Source organism: Heteronotia binoei, chromosome 12 (genome assembly GCF_032191835.1).
Source record: "Heteronotia binoei isolate CCM8104 ecotype False Entrance Well chromosome 12, APGP_CSIRO_Hbin_v1, whole genome shotgun sequence".
Lineage (NCBI taxonomy): Eukaryota > Metazoa > Chordata > Lepidosauria > Squamata > Gekkonidae > Heteronotia > Heteronotia binoei.
In genome coordinates, this window is record NC_083234.1 from 8517880 (window position 1) to 8541145 (window position 23266).

Consider the following 23266-nt stretch of genomic DNA (forward strand, 5'->3'; position numbering starts at 1 on the left):
AGCTGTTGAATATTATCTGCCCTCCCATTCCTAGTGCTTTTTACTCAGTGGCAAAAGAACCATATCTGTCTTGGCAGTTCTGGCTGGCTTGGTGTCAGGAGGTGTGGCCGAATATGCAAACGAATTCCTGCTGGGCTTTTTCTACCAAAAAAGCCCTACATCTTGGGATAAGTGGGAAACCAGGGAAGTTTTCACAGCTTGTACCACACTGCACCTCTTGCAGTGTGCTAAGGGGGAAAACCAGGCCATTTTTCTGTGATATATGCCTGAACAGATATTTCTGCTTTGTAGGGCAAAGAATATATGCAGTTCATGTGTGATGAATGCAAACAACTTGTGTTATCTCAGTAAGCAAAACATGACATTTGACTAAGTATAGACAATTTCCTGAATAGAACAATATCTCTGTAAGAAAATCATCTTGCATGAAATATCTCCAGAAGAACCAGCTTCAGAGCTTAACCTCTATATTTTGGAAACCCAGCTTAGACCCTGGAAACAGTATATTCCATGCTATACCTTAGCTGATATTTCCTTTTAAAAAAATCACTTGAAAATGTTGGATATGTCTACTGCAGGGGTCCCCAACATGGTGCCCAGGGGCAACATGGTGCCTACCAACACCTTTCCTGCTGCCTACCAAGTGTTTTTAGAAAGCAGATGGGGCCAGGTAGGATTCTTGCCCAGTGGGGCTTTTGACTGGCCACTGGAGATCCAAACGGCTGGGCAGATTAAAAAAAGCTTTGTTTCAGTGGCAGCTGCCCCCTCTGTGTTGGTTTTATTCTCTTTCACTCCCTCTTTCCCAGTGTATTTTTAAAAATCCCTGTACTCTCCTACACTCCCTATAATCAGCCGCTGTTGCTTCTTCTTCTCCCTGTGTGTGTGGCTGCACCTTCTGCTGCAACCATTTTGTGGTTGTGTCTACCACCCCGTGTCAGAATTCCAAAGAAGTCAAAAAGTTTGAGGACTCCTGGTCTGCTCCATAAGAGTTCCCCCTCGTGCAAATTTTCCAATTTTTCTTTCAGGAAAAAACAGTTCTCTAAAAAGAGTTTTCTGAAATCTTCCCAGTTTTTTTCCATATTTACGCAAGAAGTTCCGCTGATCTACCTGGACTCACACCAGTGAATGGCTTAAAGAGCAGCAATATATTCAAGGCAACACAGAAACTCTATGAGCACGTTCTGTAGAATCAAACATAAACCCCTACCTAGGACCTATTCCTATCAAGGAGGAGAGTTGGTTTTTATACTCCGCTCTTCACTACATAAAGGAGTCTCAAGAGTGGCTTACAATCTCTTTACCTTCCTCTCTCCACAACAGACATCCTGTGAGGTAGGTGGGGCTGAGAGAACTTTGAGAGAACTGCGACCAACCCAAGGTCATCCAGCCAGCTTCATGTGGAGAAGCGGGGAATCCAGCCAGATTAGAATCTGCTGCTCTCAACCACTACATGACACTGGCTCTCATAAGAGGTCTTGTACCAATGGAGTAATTTCTCAGACGTCGAGCCCCCCATTCCTACGGTTGCTCAAATCAATGGGAGTTCAACCTTCTGAATTAAAGAATTCTCAAAAGCCATCACAACAATCCCAAAGAGGCAAGGGGGAGGCTTTTCTTTTAAAAAAAATTAATATGCAGCTTTGTTACTAATTCACAGTTTAAAACCTGCATTCATTAACAGCCACTCAGCAGCAGCAGACCAATATAAACCCGCAATGTCAGGGGCAGCCCTAGGGCACATGGCACCGTAGGCAAAGCCCGCCTCCCACCTCTGCAGCACCCCCCCCCCCGCACCCTTACGCCTCCCCATGGGCATGTGTGCCAAACTAGGACAGGGAGGGAGGCCACCTGGGCGGCTCCTGGCCTCTGTTCTGCCATGCTTTCTTTTAGCATGGCAGAGAAACTGCGAGCCCTTCCGGTTTTGGAAGGGAGGTGTAGTGAAGCCAGAAGGCTGGTGTGCACCTGTGCGAGCTCTCTGCAGCGCTTAAAGAGAGTGCTCAGAACAGCAGCCAGGAGCCGCCCAAGCACCGTCCCCGCCCCACTTTGCCCCATGTGCCCCCCCGAGGGGAGGGGCTTAGAAGGCTGCAGGTGGTGAGGAGCAACACAGCACTGCCACAGAGGAAGACAGTGGGTGGCAGGAGGCAGCCGGGCACTTGCCTAGGGCACTCAGAGGGGGGAGGGCCTAATTCAGTGCACCCCACCCAACGTCCCAGGCAAATGCACAATGTGAAACTGAGGCAAGGGACTTGGTTCTCCAACCCTGAGCCCACAGACTTGGTAGGAAGGAAAGGTGGCTACGTACCTGATAAAGCTTGATAATATGCGGGTGATCCAGCATTTTCATTATCTGAACTTCGCGATAAATTTTCTCCAGATTCACAGAATCAAGCTGAGATTTGTCAATGATTTTTATTGCCACCTAGAGTCAAAGACAATACTTTAAAAAAAAAAATGATCAGCTTTCCCAAACTAAAGTAGCAAGCTTGCAAATAAGTTGCTGTGACTTAGTTATCTCTACATCGAACATGTATTTGCTATGTTTTTTAGCACAAGAGAACTGCATTCAAAAGGTAATATTTCAGACATCCTAGACATGCTTACAGTCACCCATTGCTTGGCACAGGATGTACATACAAATCTGCTACTTTGGCCATAACATTGGACACTACAACACATTTTGTAGTACAGGTTTTCATACAGCAAGGTCTACTTACATTCATCACCATAAACAAAGAAAAGCAAAGGCGTATGAAAATAACACAGTTGAGTTGGATACTCCAATCATGGGGCAGAGGAGGGGGTAATTTTGAATGAAGGATTCCCAACATAAATATCGGCCTCCATAGTATTTTCTCTCTGATTTTGTAGTTGTATCTGCTGCATTCTATTTACACGGCTGTAATACACTGGTAGTAGTACCCTTGTCATGTGCTGTTGTTCCAAAAAAAAAAAAAATTAACAGATCTTCTTTATAATTGCTGCAGCATGGCGGGGAATCAAATGTATATAAACAAACTGCTGCAAAAGGGACCATGGTTAAGTTTAATCCAGCATAGGAACATTTCACTTTTTAAAAAAAAGGAACTATAAAGAAAGGCATTGTTAAAAGAAAAAGTTAACACTGCAAATTAGCGCAGAGGCAAAATCAAAACCCTGTCAGAAGACTTTCTTATATACACACAGACCCAGATCCAAAGGACCATATGACTAGCTCTACAAACTGAAGTGGCTTTCTTTCAGAGGGTGTTTTGTGAACAGCAGCCTCCAGACAATGTGACAAAACCGCTTTTGAAACAGAGGGAGTTTCCAAAAGCCGCTGTGGCTCAAACCCCCACCCTCCAAAAAAACCAGGGAAAACACAACAGTCCTGCTAAAATTGCTTTTTGTATAATTTATTATTATCTAGCCAGACTGACTAGATGCTTATTTCTTCTTCAAACGCACGACTTTAAATGCTTTTAAGATTAAAGCTGAAGTATTATAAGTGCACCAGAGTCCATTCTTGGGGTTGTACTAGAGATACTATTGTGATAGACTTTCATTTAATGGGGGGGGGGGGGAAGTAGTTACATAAATTATAGTATGATACAAATATAGGATTAATGTAAATGTATATGAATTACTGTGGCTTTATAAACGAAGTATTTAAAAAAAAATTCCCACAAGTACCAGTTCTACTAGTACGAAGAATGTCCCACCTGCTAACACAATGCGATGAGTTACTGAATGTAAAAATACAATTTAAGCAGAAACTCGCAGATTATATTCCGTCAGAAAACAAAAATCAATGCAGTTTGAATTACTCCTGTGCTTCGTTTAACTATGATTAATGTTTCATATATAAAATCCTTTATAATTACTGTACGGAGACTTTGGAGAGTATAAGTTCTCCTTAGGGAAGTTCATGGCAGTTAAACACAACAAATACTGTTCAGCTCATCTGCAACCCAATTTGGAGCTCACAAAACCCCACATATTGTTAACGCTGGATAAAGGCAGCCATAAAGAAATGCACTTAAGGGTTTGTAGGTTCATTTGAAATGCAAATAAGAAAAAAGGAAGATGCAGTTGAAAATACTGTATTGGTTGATGTAAACCATAGTATCAGAATTGATAAGCCTTTCAGAAACACTGTACTGTTATCCAGAGAGGGGAAAGTCACAAAATTATGCGCATCATGAAACTGCTTAGATGCCAAAAAAAAAATGGGTTTACTTTTTATTACCACATAATACCAATAAATTATCCTGCCTTTCTTAACCCTATAACTGATCGAGCACTTTCTTTATACTTATGCATGACTTAAGTTTAAATGGTAAAGGCAGAAGAGAAGACGTCCTTAGTGGCTACACAACTGTGAAGTGACCATTGGGTACTTACTGTGAGGGGTCCTTCTCCTCTGAGGATAGTAGGACACCTTGTGGGTGATTCCCAACCCATCAGTAGGGAGGCAGGACTAAATTTTCAACTTCCTGTTTCCGTTGGGAGTCACCCTCAACTCAGTTTGGCAACTCTTGCAAGCAGCAGGATCCTTCCTTCTAACTCAAAAAATATAACTGATATAACCATTAGAACTAGAATAAGGCAACGAAAACAGGACAGAAATAGATAGCATAATTGAAAAAACAGGGTAACAGGGTATAGGGTACAGAGTATAGGTTCTTGAGAACCTATAACTTGAGTTTTTCTCTCTGTTTCTGCTTCATATAATTTTTTTTAGATATCTGATGCACGTCGTTGGCAAGAATTAAAGGGTAGGGCCAAGGTGTCCTACTATCCTCAGAGGAGCAGGACCCCTCACGGTAAGTATCCAATGGTCGTTCTCCCTCTGAGGCGTAGGACACCTTGCGGGACATCTTAAAAGCAGTGTCCCTAGACAGTGGGAGCAATCTCACCATCGGCGTCCCTCAGAATATGTTGCAGCACTTTTCTTCCAAATGCGGCATCAGCAGAATCATATGCATTAATTTTGTAATGCTCGATAAAAGTTGAGATTGATGACCGTAGCCGCTCTGCAAATTTCCTCTACAGATGCCCTGTTAGATAAGGCTGCATTTGCAGCTGCGCTTCTCACCGAGTGAGCTGTCAAGCCTTGTGGCGGCAGAAGTTTTTGAGCTTTATAGGCCTCAGTAATACATAAACGTAGTGATTTGCTAATGGCAGCATTAAACATTCTTTTGCCTGGGTGTGGTGGAGATATATTTATGAACAGAGAATCTGTTTTGCGGCAGCCCTTGGTTCTCTCAATAAAGCATCTTAGAGCCTGTCTGATGTCCAGTTTATGCCACAACTTCTCTTTGGGATGTACCGGATGTGGACAAAATGAGGGTAAGTAGATCTCTTGAGCCTTATGAAAACTAGAATCCACCTTTGGTCTAAATGTGGGATCCGTTCTGAGGACCACCTTGTCGTTGTGGAAGATATATAAATCCTGGACTGAAAGCGCTCCCAATTCAGATACTCTTCTGGCAGAAGTTATGGCCACCAGAAATATAATCTTCATTCTAAGGAATGACAAGGAAATCTCTTTTTTAGACTCAAAAGGCGATTTTGTTAATGCCGTGAGAACTGTGTTTAATTTCCAAGTAGGAAATCTGTGCGACTGGGGAAAGAGAGAAAGAGTGGCATCTCTCAAAAACCTAGTGATATGAGGATGTCTATTCAGCGCATTTTTGCCATCTAAATTTAATACAGAAGCAAGTGCTGCCACTTGACGACAAAATGTGGCTGCTCTGAGCCCTGAATCCAAGCCGTCCTGAAGAAATTGTAGAATTTCTTTCACCCTAGGTTTCAAAGGGTTGATCTTTTTCCTTCTGCCCCAGCAGACGAATGCTTTCCAGGTCACATTATGTATACGGACCATAGAAGGTCTCTGAAAAGAACTCTTGAAGATCCGCAAACCAGGGACGTCTTGGCCAGTATGGAGCTGCCACTATTATCTCGGCTTGAAGTAGTCTGATTCTCCTTATCAGCCTTGGTAAGAGTGGAACTGGTGGAAATGCAAATAGTAAGGTCTGCGGCCACTTGGCTGTTAATGCGTCTGTGGCCTCCGCATTCAGATGAAAAAAGCATGTGAAGAAGCGCTTCAGTCTGTTGTTGTAAGAGGATGCAAACAGATCCACTTCTGGTTGGCCGAAGTGATCCACTATCATCTGGAATACGCTGTGCTTCAATGCCCATTCCCCCTGATGTATTTGCTGACAACTGAGCCAATCTGCTTGAATACTGGTAGAGCCCTTCACATGTTCCGCTCTTATCGAAGCTATGTGAAATTGTGCCCAATTTAACAGATGAGTCGCTTCCTTGAGAAGAAGAGTAGACTTGGATCCTCCTTGTCTGTTTATGTATGCTTTCGCAGAAACATTGTCTGTTCTGACTAATACGTGGCAGTTGGCGATCTCTGCAGCAAAATGGATCAAAGCTAGTCTGATTGCCCTCAGTTCCAAAACACTGACTGGAAGTTTGGACTCCTCCTGGTTCCAGGTGCCCTGGACTGGAACGTTGAAGCATGTAGCTCCCCAGCCTGATAGACTGGCATCCGTATGTATTTGAATCCATTCTCCTATCCAACACTGTTTTCCCTGAGTCAGGTTGGAAGTCTTTGTCCACCAGCGTAGATCCATGTTTAGATTCAATGGAACCCTCAATGAACAGTCCATCTTCTTTGAGATGCGGTATTGGTAGGATCGTAAGAAGTTCTGGAGTGGTCTGGAATAGAACCTGCCCCATTGGATGACATCTATTGTTGCAATCATTAAGCCTTGTAGTGCTGCTAACGACATTAGAGATGAGTTCTTGCTCTGAATCACTGCTGCAGTCGCTTCCCTTATCTTTTGCGCCTTGTGAAGTGGTAGAACTAGGCGATGCGTTGGCTCCAGTGAACTCTTGTGACTGTTGATTTTGAATCCATGGCTCTGCAAAATCTGGATGGTCTTGTTGGTATCCAACTGTGCTCTTTCCAATGTTGGCGCTCTTATAAGATGTCGTCTAAGTAAGGGTGAATGTGAATACCCTGTTCTCTCAGCAGGACGACTAAGTTGACCAATACTTTGGTGAACACCCTCGGAGCCAATGATAGGCCAAATGGTAGTGCTCTGAACTGCATATGATGGTTGAGATAGCAAAATCGAAGGAACCTTCTGTGACGCATAAAGATTGGTATATATAGGTACGAAGTTAATAGTTCTCGTGGTTGTAGAACTTCTGTTACCGAATGCAGTGTTTCCATTCAAAACTTCTTTGACAGGATGAATGTATTCAGATATTTTAGATCTAACGCTGCTCTCCAGTCACCTGATCTTTTTGGCGCTGTGAAAAATATCGAATAAACTTCTTTCTTCTGTTCTTCCAGAGGAACGGGCTTTATTGCCCTTATTTCTAAAAGATGTTGAATTGCTTGAATTGTGCAATCTCTTTTTACTGGATTTATATGACTTGGTGAGCAGACAAAGTGGTTGCGTGGTATTTGACTGAATTCTATTTTGTAACCGTCGGAGACTATTTCTTTGCACCAAGAGTCCATTGTTGAATTCTGCCACTGATGTTGAATTCTGCCACTGATGTTGAATTCTGCCACTGATGTTGAAAATGGAAGAGGCGCGCTCCGACTGGAATTATCGTAGTCACACTTTGTTTGGTTTGTTGTCTCTGTCCGGTCTTTCTGTCTGTTTGCCTCCAAACTTGTTGAATCTGTTCGAGGTGTTGCGATTAAAAGGCTTTTTATTGGAATTCCAGGCTCCTCTTCTATTATTTTGTCTAAACTGGGGTAAAGTGTGTTGCGCACGAAGGAAGACTGAAACCCGTCTGTTGTCTTGACGACGGAGAAACTTGGGCATAGCCTTCTTCTTGTCTTTAGTATCTACTAGTATTTTATCTAAGTCTTGGCCGAAGAGGTGCCCTCCATGAAATAGATAAGACATCACAATATTTTTAGAATGTGTGTCTGCCGACCACACTCGCAACCAAACAGAATGTCTGGCTGCCGTTGATGAAGCAATAGCTCTGGCAGCGAAGATCACGGAGTCCAGGGAGGAGTCTGCCAGGAAGGATACAGCCTTTAAGGCCTGATTGGTCCCTTCCACCATGCGATGGTCTTCCTCTGGGGTCCTTGAGATAATTTTCCTCATCCATACAATTGAAGCTCCTGCCACCATGGACCCTATTGCCGATGCCTTAAGCGCCATAGCAGAGGCTTCATGTGCCCTTCCTAAGGCAAACTCTGTCTTCTTGTCAATATGATCTTTTAGTGTGCCTTGGCCGTCTTCCGACACCAGACCGTATCTCTGAAGAGCTGCAATTGGAGCATCAACTAAAGGAATCTGCAAAAAACTGTTAGTAAAGGAATATAACTGGTAGAGCTTTTTTTAGAAATCCTGGGTACTGTTTATTAGCAAATGGTTTTCTCCATTCTGCTCTGATCTGCCTTTCAAAATACTTTGGAAATGGAAAAGCCTTGGCATAAGAAGCCCTTTGTGGGAAAAATTCCATATCCCCTTCCTTATGTTTTACTTTCAATTTTTCAGCTTCCTCCTCCTCCTCCTCAACATCAGGATCATCGTGAAGATCTAGTGCTGTGAGAGTTCTAATGAGTAGATATTGATAGTCCTCCATTTTAAAGAATCGTTAGCCAGACTCTGGGACCTCAACATTTAAATCTTCCTCATCTGAGAGGAATTCCCCTTCTTCTTTGTCACCGGTTCTATCAGATTGGTCATCTCCTCTAGAGGGAGAGGAATCTCTTCCACTATTTGGAGACGAAACCTGTTTTTGTGCTGCCTTGGTAGGCCACTTACCCTTCCCTTTTGGTCTTCTAGTAGGAGAGGGTGAGGATGATGAATGTGAGTATGATCTGCGTCTCTTTGTACTGCGATGCTTACAAAAGGTCAGCACAGGAACCAAATCCTCTTGTGCAGTACCTGGAGTAGCCTCTAGTTGGTCCACTCGAGAGTAATGTGTAAATGCTGCGCTAGACTCAGCCATGGATCGGGGCCCTAAAATTAGTGCTCTACCGCCCGTTAAACAGCCCGGTTTGCATGCCTCACCATCTCTGCAACGACGGGGAGATCCGCACAAGCCTCTCTAGGGTCTTGTCAGCTCCACTAACCCTCTGTTCGCTCAAGGGCTCGCACTCCCCGCAGAAGAGGAAGCCGGCGTCCTCGGAGTGCCTCATTCGCAGGAGCCCATGACGATCTCAAGGCCCGTTAGAAGTACTGGGCACAAAATGGCAGTTGGGACGTCCGAAGGCAACTCCCGGCCAGGGAAAGGAAATATTGAAGGTTTGTCAGAGGAAAAGATAAGAGGGAGGATTAGACAGTAGAACAGTATGATGAGTACATAGGTAGCAAAGGATCAAGAAATTGAGTAAAAGTATCTCGATGAAGAGAATAATAGTAGCAGACAATCCTATATTCGATGCTCTCCCTACAGAGGCAGAACTGAGTTGAGGGTGACTCCCAACGGAAACAGGAAGCTGAAAATTTAGTCCTGCCTCCCCACTGATGGGTTGGGAATCACCCACAAGGTGTCCTACACCTCAGAGGGAGAATACCTCTTCTGTAGAGACTTGCTAAAGCATTGAGAGAATATTTGGGTTGGCTTCCATGAAGCCAAAGACAAGACAGGAAGGGATGGGGTTTTGTTGACGGCATGTTTTGCCTCAAGCCTAATAGATGTTTTGGGCTTATGATTTCCCATAATTGACCCTCAAGCTTTTGGAACGGGCTACACTGAAGAGATAGGAAGAAGGCTGCTAGTTCCTCTGTCCAGTGGGCATCTCTGCCCTGACACATCATAGTACTTTTGGTTGCTCATAAGATATTATTGTCTTCTATCAACGAGTCAGAATTTTATAGAAGTTAGAATCTTTGTTCAGAGCATTAGTTGCTTCAGGGAATATGCTGTCTCTTTAAAGGGTTAAGTTTCAGAAAACCAGCTGTGTGTGATTAATAGTGCACATATTCTTTTTATACTGAGTTTCTCTACGTCCCAATTGAGAATTTTTGCCAACATTTTGAGTTTGCTGTAGGCTATGCCTATTGTTCATTTTTGATTGGCGAGTCAGGCAGGCTTTGGTGAGTAAAGGTATTGATTTTGGGGTCTCATCAAGGTAATGCCTATCATGGAGCTGTTTTCTTGATGTTTGATTTTTGTTCCTCTGCAGACCTATTTAAGCTTGAATGTTAATGGTATTCTTCTACATGTTCCGCTGGGTACATTTATTGACCATATAGGTGCTCTTGAGTGTTGTGTTTGATTGTTTCACATTACGTAATTATATCTTTTTGTATCTTGCTAAGTATTGTCTATACGGCATTGTTCCTCTTCTATGTGTTATAGTTCCACGTACCGATTTGTATTAAGATCTGAAGAATGTTTTCATTGAAATGGGAAGAGTAACCGGCCACCTAGTATTCAAGTCATCAAGTTGTTGCATGTTGGATCTTTTCAATTCTTTTGAATTTGGAATTCAAGTCTTCAAGTTCTGGACTCTGGAGTTTGAATCAATATACATTCTCACAATTGTTCTCTATAGTCAGTGTATCTCTTTATGAATATGTGATATTCTAGCTAATTATAAAATGTAGTATGAGATGGATTTATTGCTCTGATGGTTTATCAGAAATCACACATACTAACTGAATGTTTTCTTTTATTATACTGTAAGTTGTTGGTATTCTGCTGTAAGCTCATTAGCTGTTCTATACCAGGGGTATAAAACTCATTTCTTATGAGGGCTGGATCTGTCAAAAATGAGACCCTTGTCGAGCCGGGCCATGTGTGCACCTACCTATCTAAGATTAGGTAGCAGAGACAAACTTTATAAAGGGCACAGACAAACACAATTAAATATTTTTTAAAAAAATAAAATAAAACATGCTTAAAACATTAGCACTCATTGGTCTTAAAGGTGCTTTTTCTGTATTTCTCCCATGGCACCCAGGGAACTGGACAAAGGAAGCTCCGGCTCTTTCCTTCCCTCCCCAGGGGATCAGGAGGGGGAGAAGCCTCAGCCAACAGAAGGAAGAGAGGGTTGGCTCAGCAACTCTGCTGTGCGACTGAGAGAGCCTGGCAAAGCAAACTCTGCCTCCCCCCCTTCCTCCCCAAGGGAGGAGCCTCCGTCAATGGAGAAAATAGAGGTTTTGCTCTGTAGCTCCTGCGCAATTGAGCAAGCCTGGCAAAGCAAGCTGTGATGCAGACAGAAGCAAGAGAGAGAGAGAAGGAAGCAGATGACAGCCAATTGTTCGAGGGCCTGGATTCGGTCCCCAGCCCGCATGTTTGACACCCCTGTTCTATACAGTGTTCTCTCTCTATTTATCCCTACACTGATGTTCGTCCTCTTGCTGTATCTTAGTGTTGATTCAGAACTCTATGCAAGATTTAGGTAGCAAAACAGATCACTTTCCTTTTGGAAGAAACCACCAATGGCTATTTCAAACTTCCACAGGAGCTAAACCACTAGTCAGAAACCAAGTCTTGTAACCAAATGAAAGAATTAATTGAAGGTGAACAATCACTCAGGCCTGCTAGAATAGAGTGCTATATCCCCTTCCTAGGTGGCCAGGGTTGGGGAAGGTGCTGCTAAATCAAATGACTTCAAATGAACTGCATGCCTGGAGCTTAAAGCTCTGGATCTGCAAAGAGCTGCTTAGGGGCTTACATTCTCTTTGTACAAGATCAACCCAGCATCCAAGGAAAGTGAGAGTCAATACACTTTTGAAGAAGAATAAAAGCTTCTGTTGTTTGTTTACCCGATGTATAATCAACCTGTGAATATGTCACAAGATATCATTAAGATTTGCATTGCTTTTAAGAAGTGTGAAAGGCAGCTTGAATCACAAAAGCATCAAAATTTACTAGAGACAGGATGGAGTAAAAAAGAATTCTTACCCCCTCCAGACTCTTTGCATGACATTCGCTTGTAACACCAGGAAACACAAAGCATGCAGAAAACCTTGTCCAGGTATGAAACTAAAGATGCTGAGGAACTTTATATGGTGTCAGAAGAACAGTCCAGTATGGCCTTTAATGCCAAATTTCGATTGTCAGCAGTCCTCCAAGATCTCAAGCAGAGTATTTTCCAGTTCTGTTGGAGATGCTGAGCTAGAATCTGGGGCACTCTCCCCTTTTCTGATCCACCTACCAGCACTTCCCTTTTTTCTTGCACTCTCAGAGGCAGAAAGCTTCTGCTTTTCTGCCACAAAATTCAGTGGAGTCTCTGCTTCCCAAAAAAGGACAAGCGGCCAAAAGATTACTGCAAGTGTTTTCCCCACAGTCTAGGGAAGTGCACACAAACTAGAACTTTGGTTTTGTTGCAGCATCCACGTTGAACCTGACTGATCAAACTGTTTTTAACAAATTCTTGGGTTTAGACAGCAGCCTGGCAATTGGGCAAAGGGTGAAACTGCCTGGAGGACGGAACACACACATAAACCTGAGGATCTCATTTCCTCAGATGCATTCCAGTTATGCTCCAAATGTTTAATTTTGCATTTCTTTTGTTCAGACTCTATTACTCCCCCTTCATCTACAACATGTCATTTTATTATTTACATAACACCCTCAATGATGGAGAATATGGATCACAATTTGCAACAATGATTCACCTCTTGCAGCCTCTCACAGCCTAGAAGATTCCAGAGGGAGCTGTCAGACGAGAAGGACTGTTTTAAAGACAGAGAGAGAAGCAGCGTGTGCAGTTTGGTTGCAACCCTTGGTCCCCATTTCATGGTGTTAATCCAGCTCACAACAACTTGGTTCTCCCTCTCTTCACTGCAGATATCTGCTCCTTCTCCAAACAATGACGGAATAAACTATTTCATCTGAAGGTTTGCAAGCAGTGCCGTGCCAAGAAATTCAGTTCTCAGTAAGTCAGATGTTGCAGAGAAAGAGAGAGAGAATCCAAGAAAGTAAGCTCAGGAACTTTCAAATATTTGCTCAACTTATGGAACACTGGGTAGGGGTGGGGGTGGGGAATTGTATTCTAGATCAAAATGCTTTGGAATTAAAACTTAAGTCTTCCACAGAGAAGCTTTCCAGAGACTATTCTATCCCACCTCTATCAAACCTTTCTGTGGCACACACTAGTAGCACTGAACTTTTTATCCTCTGTTTACCAGATAACATGTTTCAAATATCTATGTCATGTTCGGTTTACACATACCGAGTTCTAATGTAATTCAGACTTCCTAAAAGAAAGCCAGCATACAAAACAGATGATAGCAAGCTTCCAGCATGAATAAAATAACAAAAACTATGAAGTGTAGTTCACATAACCTTCTACCTAACCTAAACTATACAGTCCAGGGCACTGAGAGCAGAACAGTGAAGCCCAAAGAATGTAAACAGCATTTATCACTCCACACTTCAAGTCACTGCATTCACCTTGGATGAATACACCATTTCAGTTTTCCTAATCTTTCTTCCCACAGAATTCTGCCAGTTTGATTACCTCAACAGTTTTGCCTGCACCTATTCGCCGCTTTCCCTTTTATGAGTGCAAATTCTCCTTCCTTGCAAAGACAAACCAAAGCATACTGCTTTGATATTTTGATAATCACTGTACACCTCTGTGCTGTAACCCAACATGCGCTCATTTGTAAGGGGGGGGAAATTACCTGCTGCACTGGAGTGGCCATTTTCAACTGGGGTACTGGGCAGTTTTAACCATATCTCACATTTGGCAGGCAATTTCTACATTTCTAATGAAATAATGCCCAGCAAATTGCAAATGCAATGCCTGAGATTTCAAAAGCACAAGCATAATAATAGGTACAGGATCCAGTGCTAAACGGGAAACACAAAATTGTACAAAGGGGAATGAATCAAAGCTGTCCATTTTCTATAACGGTGTGGATTGTGTTAGCGGAGACAAGCTCATCTATTTGCTGGAACGCAAGCGGTCTGCACTAGCAGAAGTGGTGCTTTCCAAATTGCAAAGGCATCAGGTGCACTGCTTGAAGATGGAGGCCTGATACTCCTAAGAATTCTGTCTGAGGAAACAGCAGCTCAAAATTATCCACCTTAGCCTTGGTCAGGCCCTAATTTTATCACATATCTACACTAATACTCAATTATCATAATATCTTTGGACCTCTCTTTAGATTCCCCTCACTTTCAGTGTGGCTACCAACTGCAGTTTCCATGTAGTAACACAAGACAATTCTACTGAGTGTTGGCTCAAATTCATTTTTTTCCCTTCCAGTAGACTGAAAGGAACATAAAAAAACTACACATCAAAGCATATATCAATGAAGTACATTTGCAAGTGTCAAAATTTGATAGCAAGCAAGGAGAATGAGAGGTTTAAACCGCAAAAATATTTATGATGTGGGATACAGTGTATGAAAACCAACAAGCCTGAAGAGCACTTTACTACGAAAGCCAGGTAAAGGGGATTGCCTAAAATGAGATTCTGGATTAAAGAAGAAATCCTTCCCTTTCCAATGAGCCCTAGTAGCATGAGACCAAGTTTATATGATACCATGAGAAAATATTTTGGCTTGATTCCACAAGGCCTCTTTTACTTATCAAAGAACCAACATGTAGATAAGTGAAAGAATGTGAAAAAAAAACATTCAAGTTCCTGCAAGCTATACTTGCAATTTCACAGCAATCCAATGTGAATGTTTTGGGGGGTCTCAAAGAGTCATCAAGAATTTCAACTGCTGACAAAGACCTCTTCTTTACTAAGGGTGGGAGCCAAAGATCCACTTGAAAGTCCCTGCCTCCACTTCTCCCCCCCCCACCCCCTTTTCTCACATTTTGAAAAGCTGCTCCAAAGCCAAAGGACACTCTGGAGCAGTGCAGAAAATGGTACAGGGAACTGCACAAGAAATGAGGAATCTGTAACCCTCCTGTACATGGGAAGTGTTTCATTCACATATGCTGAGCTCAGGATCCAAGCCAAGCCATCAGTAAACAAGGCAGCATACCAAAAAGGTATGATGGTGGAAACCACCATCAAGTTGCAGCTGACTTATGACAACTCCATTTCAAGGCAAGGAATGAACAGAGGTGGTTTGCCATTGTCTGTCTCTGTATAGCAATCCTGAACTTGCTTCGTTTCCCATCCAAATACTAACCAGCTGACCCTGCATAGCGACCAATATCTGACTAGACTGGGCTAGCCTGGGCCATCCAGGTTTGGACAAGGCATGGGCGCAAATCTCGTCATGAACCTAAATTCTTCACAAAAATCATCCAGTTCATGGTTCATGAGCCGAGGTCATGTGATTGCACCTGAAATGAACCTCTCACAAACCTCCATGTTTTTACAGAGGTTTGTGTTGGCGGCTTGGATGGCAGAAACACTGGTGCAGATCAATTAATCATCAAAGCAATGGGGGGGGGGGGGTGGACTAGTCCTGTAAAAATCAACAGTAGCCCTCCAAACACCAAACAAAAGTAGCCCTTGTGAGACCAAGGAGTGAAGAGGAAAATGAGAAAGAGCCTGGGTTGGAGGTGGAAGGTGATGAGAGACAGGCAGAATAGAGGTGCGCACTAGCAGGAAGTCCAGAAGTCGAGGATCATAGGGTCAGACGGAAAGGAAGGGCAATTTCACTTTAATGGAAGCAGCAGGAGTTCTAGGAAGCCAGCCCATGGGGCAATCAGAGAGAAGCCAGCAGATGAAGCCAGGCCAAAAAGGGGGACCCCAAGAGCCCCAGAAGTCAAGGATCACAGGGTCATAAGCGAAAAGGGGGCTGATCTTCCTTTGGTAGAAGAGGAGAGTCAGCTGGAGACTCACTACAGGTTTAGTGTCTCTCACCTGGGAGAGCGTTCTACCACACCACAAACCTCACAAAACAAACTGGAAACTGGAAGGTTTGTTGCTAATGAGACCCCACAAACCGTGAACCTCCATTTTCCTGGTTCGTGCCCATTCCTAGTTAGGATATCACAAAAATATACATCAAGTATTTCATGGCTCCTTACCAGGAGCAGCAATTATTATGGCAGAAATTCTCCTTCATATTCAAGTTTTCCTCATTTAATTATCCCAGAAATGATAATTTAACATTACAGTGGAGATTGACTTTTTGCTGTAGACAACAGAAGAAAGAGAGAGCGTGGGCGAATAAAAAACAGGATAAGGAAGAGTAACAAGATTTTTGCAACTTTGATTTGGTCAGATCTAATTAGAAGCATATGAGGCAAGGTGGTCAAGACCTATTTGATCAGCAGCTCAAAACAGAAACCCAATAAAAGTAATCAGAAAAGCGAAGTACAAGAAGTAAGCATGACCCAATATTTCCACAACCCTGGAATCCTTCCATCCCAGCAGCAACAACAGAGGTGAACTTTCAATTCCAGATCTGAACAAGGCGTACAATGCTTGCCAAGAATGTAAAATGATCTGACTGAATTTATGAGCCCCTTAAGCAATACCAAAATTTCATTTAAAATATTTTAGTCTTATTTTATAGCCTTAAATATGGCTACATTCTCACAGCCAGAGAAAGAACTACTGCTCCTTCTACTCCTGCATCAATCAGCCTCTGGCCTGCCATTTTATCTGTGTATTAGAGGTTGTAAGAAGTCCTCTGGGCAAGAATCATTACACATCTGTGTCTTGCACAGTACTTCCATACTGATTGTGCTCACCAATAATTATTATAGTTACTTAAACAGATATTTTAAAAAATTATCCAAGCTTTACAATTAGTAAATTGTGAACAGTTCTAAGTGCTATCCTTTAGCACCATAGTAAGGTAAGAACTGAAGCCTTCTCTCCAATAACATCCCACCTGAGCACAAAACCCAAAAGGTTAGTGGGCTAGTTACCAGGTCAAATGGAAAACAGAACTCACTTCATGCGAGTGTTCAGGTTTTAATAGTAGCAAAGTCCGGGGCATTGTTAAGTAAATTATCCAAAATATAATTAAGAAACTACAAGCTGATGGAATTTTGTTCTGTTTACATGGCCTAGGTTTTAAAGTGTTTTATTGGATGAATGAAGCAATCAATATCAAGAAGTGAAAATACTACAATTCTCAGATCTGTTTTCCATTCACACAGTCCAATATGGCAATTAAGATGCTAGCTTTTTAAAGCAATGTAGTAGTTCCTCCTTTTTATATAGTTCACAAAACATCCAGTGACATTTTAAGAATAAAATTCAATTAAGTTAAACCCTATAAAACCAGTTAGGGAAGTAACCACCATAATGAACAAAGTTTTCAGTCGCATAAGTAAAAAAACACATTAAAGTATCTGAAAGATAATCCCCACAAAAACTGCTCCCATCCTTCATTTAATACTTAGCTCACCTATCTATCTATCCAGCAATCAGCAATTACATGTACTTCTGATCCACCCTCACCCCAAGACTTGTACTGCATTTAATGTGCAGCTTGCATTCACAAAAGCTTCTATGGCCTTAATTTCGTGCAGACAACAATGACTCATGTGACTGGAAGGTAAAATGGAACCATCTTCCTTTAAGCTTACCAGTTCAGGGGAAATGGTCAGGCATGTGATGCATCTAAAATGAACAGGCACCAACTTAACGCTTTGTGGTCTGACTCTGGTCACTCCCAACTTGGGCCAAACAAAAGGAATTTGTAGCAAGTCAATCGGCCCATCCAGCCTGCCAGTTACTCTCATTCTTGTCCAATGCAATAAGTACCGGAAAACTGAGACAAGTGAACTGGCACTAGGCATCTCCCCACCGCTTTGAAATGTACCCACAGAGTAGGCCTGGGGCCTGCTGCCAGGACTGCCCGCACTGCTTCTGCTTGCTGGGAGCAAAGGAAGCTTTTCAAAGCCTGCCAGATTGATTTGGTTTGGGAGCTCCAAGGAGAAAAGAAATCACCTCTCCTCTAGTCCTTTTCTTACCCAAATAAGCAAACACTGCTGGCTGGAGAGTAACTGACAAGCGCCAAGATTATGCCAGGCTGGCATTGACTTCTCAACCTCATTTGCCTTTGCTGTGAAAGAGAGAACAAAAGAAGCTACTCATTTCCATTTGATCCCAGCTGGCAGGAAGGAAATGATGAAGGTCAAAGTTAGAGGGCAAAGGACAGGGAAGGCCAAATCACCAGAGTCCAAAGATATCCAAGGAGAGACTCAACGCATAAGGCAAACGCCTGGCTACGGAACATCTTCCCAAGTGCCAGCTAAGGATCATGCCCTTCTCCTCGACAACAACATCCTGGTTGCTCAGAAATGTGCACCTGATCTCACTTGTCCAGAAGCTAGACCCCTCCCATTTTGTTTAAATGTGTCAACTCTTTGACAGTTTATCAACCAGGAAAAATGCCTTTTCCTTGCATAAGCCTCTTCCTTGGTTGCTTCCTCCATGACTACAATTACCTTAACATTCATCTTTGAGCCCCAACCCTTTTGAAGGATGCCATGCTTCCTTCTGCCATACTTTTTAAAAAAAGGTTCCTGTCACATTATACCAACTCAGACCCCCTGCCTGGCCCATCAATGATTTGGGGGTCTCAGTAGAACTCCTGCAACTACCTTATCCTTCAAACTGGAGATGCTGGGGATTGAATCTCAGACTTTATGCGTGCAAAGCAAATTTTCTACCACTGAGTCACAGCCCCTTTACTGGTAACACCTTTTCCTAAAGAAGCAAACACTTATCTTTTGAAGGGACAGCCTTGCTTAATTTATTTATAGAGAATTAGCATGCATCTGGATCCCTGAAGGGAAGTGTCACTCATTTTGACTCTACAATCCTTCTCCTTCTGATAAGGGCCTATGGTTTTGGAGGGAACGACCCGTGGGCACCATTCTTCTATTTACTGTCCTAGATATATGCCTCCATTTCCCAAGATGGGCCAAGCTGAAGGATATTTATTACCACAGCTCCTCTTTCTCAAGGCCATGTGCTTGTTTAGGAAAGCATCACCTCCCTTCCTGACAGGATAGGTAGATGTCTTCTGCTTTCCAAGCTGGGTGCTATTCAATTAGAGCCACTACTGTGGACACCTCCATAACAAACAATGGTGTTTACTCTGAAGCCACATGCGCAAGCACCATCACCAAAAGAAGCAGCGATTGGCTTTATATCCTGCCCTTCACTACCCAAAGGAGTCTCCAAGTGACTAATAATCTCCTTTCCCTTCCCCTCCCCACAACAGACACCCTGTGAGGTAGATGGGTCTGAGGGAGCTCTCCAAGAACTATTCTTGAGAAGAACAGCTCTGAGACAGTTATGACTGACCCAAGGTCACTCCAGCAGTTGCATGTGGAAGAGTGGGGAATCGAACCCGGCTCTCTCAGATAAAAATCCACACACTTAACCACTACACCAAACTGGCTCTCAAGGAAAGGAGCCACACGGCTAATATTACATGCCCTGTGCACCCCGCCCCCCACTACATGAACACAATAATATATATTTAATATTAACAGTTATGACATACCTATAAGCATTTTAATGACCGGACTACTTCTGATCATGCAACATTGCTTCTCCTCAACACTGCTGAATCTTATCCAGCCCTCGTGTATCTGGAGTGAGAGGGCCTCCTTCTTTGCCCTCTCCTTAACATGAGGCACAACAGCTTAGGCAAGAGACAGCTAGTTGAGGAAAATGGGCACACTCTTTTTGTGGGTGGCCGCCACAGTGGTAGATGCCCTCCTTCTTCTCTGCAGCCAGTTTGGTCCCCTCCCAGCAGCTGCTGAGATGCAAGTGCAGACAGATGGGGTTATAGGAGAAATGGGCTCTTTACTTCCACTCCCTGGCATGATGCCTGCAGCGCAGGGAGGTTTGGAGTTCAGTCGTTCCCCAGCAGCTGCGGCTACAAGACAGGAACCACCTGCTAACCACAAGCCCTACCAGGCAATGGCCTTGCTTACTTTCCTGGTGGCAAACAGTGTTCAGAAGAGCCAAAGGTGACTCAAAGAGCCACATGTGACTCCCAAGCCAGGGTATGACTGATACAAAGCCAAGCTTAATGGTGGGGTTATCCTTCCCAAACTATCCCCCCTTCTGCCACACTTTGTTCATGAGGGAAGGTCCCTTCTCAGCAGCTTTCCCACCTCACTTTTCCCCATGAAGGCCATCCCCTATCTTTGCAAGGAAGTCCTTCTCCACCCTTCATACCAGAAAGCAAGATTTCATTCACTGCGTTTCTACCCCTCCTTTCTCCTCAAAGGAGAGCCACAATGGCTTAGACAATTCTACTCTCCTCCACTTTATCCTTACATCAACCTTGTGAAGTAGATTTGTGTAGGACTGCCTCCAGGTCACCCAGCAAACTTCCATGGCAGAGTGGAGATCTGAACCTGGTCCTCCCAGATCCTAGCCCAAACACTGTAACCACTGCACCACACTGGACTTCTTTCTCAAAGGTGAAACCCACCCCTATGAAACTCCTTCCCAGGTTCTTCTTCCTTCCAGATAGGGGAGAAACAACCCCCTGTGCCTTCCTGCACATGCAGGTTCCAAGAGTTACCTTTCTTCCTGGAGGAAACGCCCCCCCCCTCTTTTTTCCTCTGGAATGACCTTCACACAAGAAGGCCCCACCCACTCCCCTTGACTTTGAGGGGAGCATGTGGAGATCTCCTTTTCCTTCCTGCCTTAAGTAATTAATCTCCTTTCCTTGAGGCACACCACTCTCCCAGAACCTTTGTCTTGTACACACACCTTTTCTTTGTACATGCATTCAGTCATTCTTATGTTAGGTTTGCAGCTGAACATGTAATTTATACCCCACGTTTATTGGCACAGGTCCTCAATTTAATTTCTTAAAGCAAACATGGGTCAGCTTTTTCTTACAAGACGACATGCATATTTGTCACTGATGTACATAAAGAGCTCCTGTTCTCTCTTCTAACAGGGGGAAAGCAGGAATACAGCCTGTTATACATGTCACCGTGAACACACATGCATCCTGCACGTACATCTGTTTGCAAAACAGAGCCAATGTGTACTCATTTGAAAAATAAAACCAGGGATCAGTACCCGCATAAGTGTGGGGTTTAAAACTGCATATTCAACCACACACACACACAGAGTGAACCATACAAATTAATCAACAGGCATACAAAGAAAAATCATGGTCCTGCACCCCATGTTACAGCGATCGCAAGCCCATCCCGCAAGGACACGTGTGCATCATCCATTTGTAACAACAACACCTGTCCACTTTAAAAATAAAAGCAGGCACTGGTGCCCAGGATTAAATCAATGCCTGCAACCCTACATACACTGAACACAACATAAGGACTATTGAACGTGTGCACAAAAGAATCATCATCTGCAGTACTGTCCATGGGTTGCATATACATCCACAACAACATGGTAGTAGGGTTGCCAGGTGGCTCCTGTCCACTGGCGGTGGATGGATGGGGGGGGGGGGGGGGGTGTTTACGGATGCCAGATCCAGGTTGGGAAACTCCTGGAAATTTGGGAACAGAAACCAGGGAGGACAGGGACCTCAGTGGGATACAATGCCATAGAGTCCACTCTCCAAAGCATCCTTTTTCTCCAGGGGAACTGATCTCCCTAGTCTGGAGATGACTTGTAATTCCCAAGGGATCCCCAGGTCTCCCTTGCATCTTGGCTAGTGCGATTGTGCATGGGAAGAAACAAGAGGTTACTAGTGTCTCCTTCCTGCATGTTCTTGGCTTTCTGGGGTGGGGGGGGAAGAGCCTCACCTCCCTTCCTCAAGTCCCCCCTTCGACTGGGGGGGCCACTCCCTCTTCTCCTCACTCCCCCCATGACAACCCCCCCCCTTTCTACCAAAGACCCACAAGCTAGGCTTGTAAGCTCCCCCCTGGCCACCTGGTGGAGGTAGGGCTGTGCTGTCAGTTCCAGGTTGGGAAGATGCTGGAGATTTGGGGATGGAGCCTGGTTAGGACAGGGACCTTAGCAGGGTGCAAAGCCACCGCGTCCCCCCTCCCCCCTCCAAAGCATCCATTTTTCTTCAGGGGAAAGGATCTCCGCAGCGTGGAGAGGAGCTGCAATTGGGGGGGGGGGGGGATCCACTGCCGCCAGGAAGGGGGCGTGCACCAGGGAGCATTGACTTTTCTCTCCTCTCCTCCAGTTCACCTGAGTGGGGGAGGGGAGGGGCGCCAGCCACACACTCACACTCCGGGGCTGCTGGGGAGGGACGCCGCCAGGCTCAGTCAATGCTAGGGTTGCCAATCCCCAGGTGGGGGCAGGGAATCCCCTGGTTTAGAGCCCCCCCCCCCGCTTCAGGGTCATTAGAAAGTGGTGGTGGGGGGGAGGGAAATGTCTGCTGGGCACTCCATTATTCCCTATGCAGACCGATTCCTATAGCGTATAATGGAGAATTGATCTGCAGGTATCTGGGGCTCTGGAGGGGCTGTTTTTTTGAGGTCGAGGCATCACATTTGCAGCAGAGCATCCAGCGGCTCTTCTCAAAACGCCCAAGTTTCAAAAAGATTGGGACGGAGGGGAGGTCCAATTCTACGAGCCCCCAAAGAAGGTGCCCCCATCCTCCATTATTTCCAACGGAGGGAAGGCACTGAAAAGGAGCGCGGTCCCTTTCAATGGGATGGCCAGGACTCCCTTTGGAGTTCAAGGATGCTCATCGCAGCCTCGCTCCCGGCTCCTCCCCCAAAGTCTCCCGGCTCCGCCCCCAAAGCCTCCCGGCTCCACCCCTCCAAAGCCCTCGGCTATTTCTTGAACTGGACTTGGCAGCCCGGGCTCGGCTCACCTCGCTGCGGGTGATGCGGTGCCGCCCCAGCTTGACCACGGCGAAGTTGCCCTTGCCCAGCGTGCCCTCGATCTCGTAGAAGCCGACGCGGACGGGGCCCGGCCCTCCGCGGGACGCCGAGGGCGGCTGCAGCAGCGCAGCGGGGGGAAGCCGCCGGGGCTCGGCCATCACCATGCTGCCCGGGCGGGCGCTTCCCCTCCGGTCTCTCTCTCGCCCCCCGCCGACCGACCGACCGACCAACCACCCAGCCCGGGCTCGCCTCGCGTCGCCTCGCCTCCTCCCCTCAGAGCCGCCACTGAAGCGAGCGCTCCGCTCAGCCCTCCCAACCGCCGCCGAGCTCGGCCCCCCTCGGCCACGCCCCCTCCGCTCGCGTCACCGCGCGCGTCAGCCCTGGAGAGGGAGGGAGGGGGGGTTGGGAGCGCGCGCGCGTCGCCACGGCAACCGCGGCCGGCCGCTCCAACGGCTCTTCAGTCCCCTCCTCCCCTCCCTCCCTCGCGCGCGGGGGCCTGTTCCCGCCAAAAGCCGGGCAGGCCAGGAGAAACTTCCCCGTCGGCCCCCGCGCCTGCCTGCCTGCCTTGAGGGGCTTTCCTCGCCGCCCTCGCGGGAGGTGTCGCCTCGCGCTTTCT

At 45.1% G+C, this 23266-nt stretch overlaps 1 protein-coding gene across 3 annotated transcripts in view; it reads right to left on the reverse strand.

Moving 5' to 3' along the window:
- Positions 1-22856, reverse strand: part of SIK2 (salt inducible kinase 2) — a 103838-nt gene extending 80982 nt beyond the window's left edge. For all 3 annotated transcript variants that reach the window (XM_060250455.1, XM_060250456.1, XM_060250454.1), the window contains exons 1-2: positions 22641-22856; positions 2303-2419 (exon numbers count right to left, since the gene is read on the reverse strand). In XM_060250455.1, coding sequence (XP_060106438.1) covers positions 2303-2419; positions 22641-22814 — 291 coding nt within the window. In that variant the 5' untranslated portion in view covers positions 22815-22856. The remainder of the gene's footprint in view (positions 1-2302; positions 2420-22640) is intronic.
- Positions 22857-23266: the final 410 nt, after the last annotated feature.